Consider the following 7,500-nt stretch of genomic DNA (forward strand, 5'->3'; position numbering starts at 1 on the left):
CGGAGTCGAACGCGTCGCTCACAAACTCCGACACCCCGGGACTCGAACACATGTCCTCCTCTTCCTCCTGGGCCGGCTGGGACTGAAAACAGAGAGCTTCTTCCTCAGCCACTTGTATACATACTGAGCATACACAACCACCACATCCACAGTATAGCACTCTTACCTTCTGTATGTCACTGATGGAAACAGGTGGGGTTTTTGGTCTGACATTTTCTGCAAAGAAATTATATATATATTTTTATTTAGTGGCTAGGATATGTGCGTGTGTGTGTGTGTGTATATATATATATATATATATACCGTATGTATGTATATATATATATACATACACACACACATATATATTAAGGTGACATCCTCAGGGGACACTGGCCCCTCTGTCCCCCTCCTCCCTCTAACCTGTTAAGGTGACGTCCTCAGGGGAGACACTGGCCCCTCTGTCCCCCTCCTCCCTCTGCTGCTGCTGGGCTGCCAGCGCCGTCAGCTGGGCCGATTGCTTGATCAGAGACACCCGGTAGAAGTAGTTCCTCCAGAACGCCTCCTCCTTCACACTACAAACAAACACAAACACAGGTGAGTCATCATAATGGACCGGACCAGGGTTACATTGACATAGAAACCAAAATAATTGAGCTCTAAATAAGAGTCAGATATCGTCCAATCACTGTTGTCCACATCTGATACGATGGTCATAATGATTTTTATTAATCACATATTAATTGTAGAATTGATCAATACTACATTACGTCTATGGGGTTTTGAAAGGTGCCATAAAAATAAAGCTTTAGGGTACTTACGTCCTAAACTGAGTGAGGTATTTTGATAAAATTCTGGACTAATATGCATAAATGTTTTATTATTACTGTTGTTTTTATTATCATTCTTGATTATTGTAATATGAATGCTATTATTATACTTTCAGTTTTAGTATTTTTTCGCATGGTCTAAAATATGCTTAACATACTTAAAATACTTGCATATTGCACTTGGAATTTTAGTGCTTTAGTCATGGCATCATATTACATGGAAGCTATTGAAAGAAATCATGAATTTTCCATAAAAATATTAATATAAAATACAAGAATCACTCAAATCAAATATAATGAGGTGTGTCTTATTTGTCCAGACTAGTAATAATCTGGTATTGATTTGGAGGCAGTCGGTCACATTGCATGGGAGCTATTGGAAAAGAAATCATGAATTTTCCATAAAAATGTTTATAAAAAAAAAAGATTACCCATAACAATTAATTTCATTACACACAACAAAATCAATGACTTTTCCAAAACGTTCAATGATTTTACAAATGTCATGACTTTTCCAGGCCTGGAAAACAAAATATTGAAATTCCATGACTTTTCCAGTTTTCCAGGTATTGCATGACTGTGGGAACTCTGCGACATTAATTAGACCACACACACGCGCACACGTACACACACACGTACACGTACACACTAGGGGTGGGACAAAATATCGATACCCACGTTATCGCGATATTTCCACCCGCGATACGTTATCGATACACTGGCGCCAAGTATCGATATGTTTATTAATTTTTTTTTTTTTTTTTTTTTTTTTTAATAAACAGGCTAAAATATTATGCTGTGTGTGGTAGTTGAAACATAGTTTCAAGTTGACTTTATTTATGTTTGTAGTTGAAACAAAAACATAACTACTGTAGGCTACATGAATGGAAATGTTTGATCATTAATATCTACTTTTAGAAATTATATAGGTAGGTAGGTAGGTTATATAGGTTTTCTTGTTTTAATAGTAATAATAAAAAGACTTAATGTGTAACTTTTCCTCCGTGGTATCGAAAATGGTATGAGTGAGTGAGTGAACTCAGAGAGTTCATGTCAATTCTGCTAATAAATGCATAATACATGATTTTTTGCCTTCAGAGGTATTTTTTTCACTTGTTACACAGGTATCGTGATGTATCGTCTTCCAATATATCGCAGTATCGCAGTATCGCAGTATCGTGATATATCGTTATCGAGGGCCAAGTATCGTGACGATATCGTATCGTGAGCTACTCAGCGATTCCCACCCCTAGTACACACACGTACACGTACACACACACACACACACACACACACACACACACACACGGCTACTGACTGTTTGGGGACCAGGTCGAAGCGCATGCGGTTGAGCAGCTGGTCTTCTTGTAGCATGACGGTGGCCAGAGGGTACATCTCCTCCATGACGAAGCAGAAGTGCACGCCGGCCGGGGGGTCGCGCAGGAAGTTCCTCTTGTCCTACAGGAAGACACATCACCAGCGCCTTGCTTTTTACTAGGGATGCACCATATATCGGCAAAATATCAATCAATCAATCAATCAATCAATCAATCAATCAATCAATCAATCAATAAATATAAATATATATATATAAATATTAATAATAATAATATCTGTATCGGCATCAGTCAAGAGAGTTGGAAAATATCGGACATGAATCATTTGAAATAAAATGTTGACTTTAAATGATCTGATTATAAGCTAATGTGATTGACAAGATTCTGCCTATAAAAGCTCCAGCAGGACCGTGTGCAGCAGCTAAAGACTAATGCGTTTTAGACACTAGGTGGCGCTTCATGGACCAGATGTTTTTTAACTGCAGACTGATAGGATCAGGTGTAAAACAGACCAGAAGTGGGAGGCGGGCTTCAGTGAATGGAAGTGGAAAAGAATATCTCAAAAGGAGATCACATAGAACCTAAACCTAACCCTAGAATAGTCTAAATTTGTGTGATTTGGTTAAAGAAATAGTTAAGATAATCAGTAGTTTTGGGAATTTTACAGTTTTCCCCACTTTCCCAGAGTCAGAAACAAATAATTCCTTCAGGCAGACCTTATGACAGGTATTTTTATGTATTGGTGTCGTCTGAAGTATGTCAAACAGGCTACAGCAATATCAGGCTATCTTGGCTCAATTAATTATCGAGTGTGTGTAGGAGGGATGGCTTTCTGAGCTTTCTCTGAGGGGAGGCCCACAGTCTCAGACTTTGGAAACCACTACAATAGACTACATTTATCAAGGCACATCATCAGCGGGTCCCATTTGCCTCATGAATAATATTATGTGAATATGCGGACAATACAAATTGTTGATGATGTCGCCGTGCAAGAAGCAGAGAGCAGCGTGCCTTGTCTATGATGCCGTCGATGTTTCCTTCCTCCACGCTCTTCTTGATGGTCTGAGCGGTCCCTGCCACAGACTCTGATATCTTCTTGGTGGCATTGGTGGCAAAACTGAAGATGTAGTCTTCAAAGAGAGGAGGGAGAGGACAGGATTAGGGCTTCATGAGACTTGACTTGATGCATGAAGAGAAAACTTGAGACTTGACTTTTTGTTCTGGTGGCTTGCTACTCGACTCTGACTTGTACAGCACTTTGATGAATAGGTTTCTTGTGTGTAGCAGACCTGTCATCAAAACATTGCTACAGCGACACAGGAGGAGCAAGCAGAACAGAATGCAGTTTATTTAAATGGACCTATGGTTGTGTAACGTAGCTCAGCAGCACTACTAACACTGTCATGGTTGTTGGTTTGATTCCCACTGGGGCCACCCATGCTCACAAGAGTCACAACATACTGTAATGCACTTATACCATATTTGCCTTCACCAAATTACATTATCTTCATGCATAAGGTTACACCTGGCATTTTTATGGAGGACAGCAAGGCTGACTAACTGATGACGAGTTCCACATCTAAAAGTGAGATGATTAAGAAGCACGTAGGGTAGTCTTACCGCCCAGTCCTCTCCCCGGCTCCTCAGAGTTCTCCTGGCGGGCTGCTGGCTCGTCTTCCTGGGCTGCTTGCTGTTTGTTTACCTCGTTCTGTGCCTGGACCACCTTCTCTTCTCGCTCCTCGGCTAAGTCGTCCGTGTCATCGCGCTTCTTTGGGTACGCCGGGTTCTTCAAGCCCAGCCACGACCCAAAACCTTTCAACATTTCAACCTAGCTGCTGTCAGCCTGGAGCATCTTCTCGATCTCTTGGTCCCACTGCTCGTCTCTGTCTGTGGCCTCGCTCACCACCTCGTACTCCTGGAGCTCCTGCTGCAGCTCCTTCTCCCAGTCTGCCGGCTCCTCTGGGGGAGGGAGGAGGGAGGAGGGAGGAGGGGGGAGGAGGGAGGAGGAGGGAGGAGGGGGGAGGAGGGAGGAGGGAGGAGGGGGGGAGGGGACACACCACAGAGGTGGTAAGATGGCTTTAGTTAGCCAAATTAACATGTGAAATGACATCATGACTGACACAACACTGATATATTGACTATGATTAAAAATCTGATATCAAATCAGGCTTGTATATCTTTGATATGATGGATATCATTCGGTTTGTTTGATGACATATTTATTGCTCTACACTGGTTGTCTATGGGAAACACTTAACCTGAATCTATTCTGATGACTGTAATTATGATCTCCGCCAATGGGCGGACATACATTATTATGCAAATGCTTTATTAAACATGCTGAGGAGTGACACATCACCACATTATGATCCATATTTATCAAGCATCTCAGAGTAGGAGTAGCGATCTAGGATCAGTTATGTCCCTTAGCTCATAACCAATGAGATGAGCATATTGATCTAGGATCAGTTATGTCCCTTAGCTCATAACCAATGAGATGAGCATATTGATCTAGGATCAGTTATGTCCCTTAGCTCATAACCAATGAGATGAGCATATTGATCTAGGATCAGTTATGTCCCTTAGCTCATAACCAATGAGATGAGCATATTGATCTAGGATCAGTTATGTCCCTTAGCTCATAACCAATGAGATGAGCATATTGATCGGGTAGACGTGATCCTGTTGAGGAAGAAAAAACAGGTCAGCTACCTATAGAGAGCCAAAGTGAACGTCACTTCCTGCTTCAGCGCTGTACCAGAGAAGTGAGTCACTTTGCCTCTCTATACACGTTGCCAGCCACCGCTCATCGTCCTCATTCTTCATCACGGGCCTGGGCCCTGCACCCCGCGCACGTGTTCTGACCCGTCTGTCCTCAGCCAGCTCTGCCGTGCGCTTTCCGCTTCACAGCTGTGCCCACAGTGTTCTAAGCAGACCAGATGGCATCCAGCAGATGATAGAACACTCATCCCTAAGAGACTTGAGACTTGACTTAGACTTGTGACCAAAAGACTTGAGACTTGACTTGGACTTGCAAAAAATAACTTGTGAGCATCTCTGTTTTGTTGTCATCACGTGTGTGTGGTGTGTATGTGTGTGTGTGTGTGCGTGTGTGTGCGTGTGTGTGTGTGTGTGTGTGCATGTGTGTGTAGTCATGGCATACATACCTGATCTTTCTTTACTCTTTGCAGACAGTCTCCCAGTTGGATTTTCTCCTCTTCTAGCACCGTAACGTTATTCAACTCACTACCTCAGCTTCTATGAGCTGAGCGGTAGATCTTAGATCAGCCCCCCAAAAAAACAAGCCAACTCGACCCGAGCCCGTTCTGTCTGGGCCCGTCCCGTCCCATTGACTGCAAGTATGGACACAAGCCCAACCCCAACCTGAAATTGTCTTCGTAAGTTGGCTGCTTCTCTCTACTATAACCCTGATGTCTATTCAGTCTTATGAATACATAAAGATTTGAAGGTTACAATGTTATAACATTCTGATCACACCAAATATGACCCCAATTATATCAATATCTGACCACGAGCGCGGCCGGGGCCCGAGGTATAGAAGGGATGTTCAGACCCGGCACATGGACCCGGTCGGGCCGGACTCAGGTTCTGGCAGAGCCTCTCACCTCTAATGAGTGGACTAGCTTCCCTGCACCATACCGGCCGGTATCCAAGGTTCATCCTATTTCCTGGAACAGCAAACAACGTTTTCATTCCATGAGAAGCTGACGGGATGTGTGGTGGGTTGAGCTGTACCCTGTTAGTGATGCCACGCCCCCCTCATCATCTCCCATCCAGAACAGGTGAGGCACCTCCCCCTCTTGCTAGTTGACAGCCCCTTTAAAAGGGAGCCGTGCACAGTGTTGGGCAAGTTACTTTCAAAATGTAACTACATATTACTAGTTACTTTCATTTGAAAGTAATAAGTTACTTTACAATATTACTTTATGTGTAGAGTAACTCGTTACTCATTACACTACTTTTGCATTACTTTTATCAAAACAACAGCAGTAGCAGAATGACATCACTGCCCCGGAACCATCCCGAAAAATAATTTCAACCACCTTGAATTCAGTGTAAACAATCCAAAATTCGAAATGTTATTCTTTTCCTTTGTTATTGTCATCTATAGTGGTTATTTGCATAAAAACACACAGTTTGATTAGGGAATGATTGTTTCTTTTTTAAATATGTGCTTTGATTTAAAAAACAACTCAATTTGTAACTTGAGTTACTTGACAAAGTAACTGGTATAATATTACTGAAATCCTATAAGTAATAAGTTACATTACTGAGTTACTGCTAAAAGTAATATATTACATGTAATATGTTACTTTTGTAATGAGTTACCCCCAACACTGGCCGTGCATGGCTGTTAGTTAGGCTTGCCTCGCTCTTTCCCGACACCGCTGTGATGGTTGAGACAGAGTCATGCCAGAATAAGGACCAGAGCTAGCTGGAGGGAGCATTAGCTCCTTCACACCACGGTACAGCACTATTTGGTTGGTAGCTCGTAGGCTCCAGCAACGAGGAGCATGACGACGGGGTTTCCCGGTGGCTTTCTGCAGGGTCCAGTTTGGTCTAGTACTGCTGTGTTGGAAGTTCTTCTCCGTGCGCTTGTACAGCACCACCTGGTTCGGTCTGTCTCTGTAGCTCGTAGGCTCCAAGGAATGAGGGAGCCTGATGATTGGGTGGCCTTCCTCATGGCCTAGCTCTGCTGCATTTCATAGGAGGAGCTCTGTTGCCACTGCTGTTTCTGTCCTATAGTTTCTTGTCCTTTTTGTCTTTCATTTTGTTCATTTGGCTATTTTGTTTATTTCATTTTGTAAACTGATTTTAGTGTTTCTAGAGGGCTCTAGCATTTTAAAGATTCCTTATTGCCAGTTACAGTAGGCTACGCCGGGTGAGCATAGTTCCGCAGGTGGTTGGTCACTGGGAGGAGGCCTATACCTGGGTTTCTAGTGCATGCCAAAGTTTGCTGTGCCATCTTAACCTTTCTTGTATTTAGGCATGGTGAGTTTGAACTTGCTTCTCCTGCTAGTTTGTGTTCTAACCCGTCCTTTCTTGCAGTGTATGGTAACGATTGTTCCAAGTATTAGTCGGTTTCCCAAGTGCACTTTGGTTCTTTGCCTCCACATTGTGCATTACAACCACTTCAGTCACATCTAGGAGTTGATTATTCCTGACTTATTTCTTATGGTAAATAAAGCTAAATGAACTGACATGGGCCAGAACACATGAAATGAATCCCTTCTATGACGGGACATCATGTTCTGATCCATTACATTTCCTATCTGCTTCTTTAATGAATCACAGCACCAGGGACGGATTGAAGGAAGCTGAGAGCAGAGAGA

The 7,500-nt window shown here is 42.8% G+C and overlaps 2 protein-coding genes across 2 annotated transcripts in view; both read right to left on the minus strand.

Annotated features, from left to right (window-relative positions):
* The window catches only part of LOC310791126 (synapse-associated protein 1-like), a gene marked incomplete at both ends in the record, with an annotated part of 5,617 nt that extends 1,649 nt beyond the window's left edge, over window positions 1-3,968 (minus strand). Inside the window, 6 exons of the mRNA XM_083652826.1 lie at window positions 1-76; window positions 167-216; window positions 403-554; window positions 2,128-2,267; window positions 3,158-3,276; window positions 3,767-3,968. The exon at window positions 1-76 is cut by the window's left edge and continues 78 nt beyond it. Coding sequence (XP_083508952.1) covers window positions 1-76; window positions 167-216; window positions 403-554; window positions 2,128-2,267; window positions 3,158-3,276; window positions 3,767-3,968 — 739 coding nt within the window. The remainder of the gene's footprint in view (window positions 77-166; window positions 217-402; window positions 555-2,127; window positions 2,268-3,157; window positions 3,277-3,766) is intronic.
* The window catches only part of LOC310791545 (uncharacterized protein), a gene marked incomplete at both ends in the record, with an annotated part of 557,869 nt that overhangs the window by 453,703 nt on the left and 96,666 nt on the right, over window positions 1-7,500 (minus strand). The window lies entirely within an intron of this gene.

Source organism: Poromitra crassiceps (assembly GCF_964638095.1).
Source record: "Poromitra crassiceps genome assembly, chromosome: 16".
NCBI lineage: Eukaryota > Metazoa > Chordata > Actinopteri > Beryciformes > Melamphaidae > Poromitra > Poromitra crassiceps.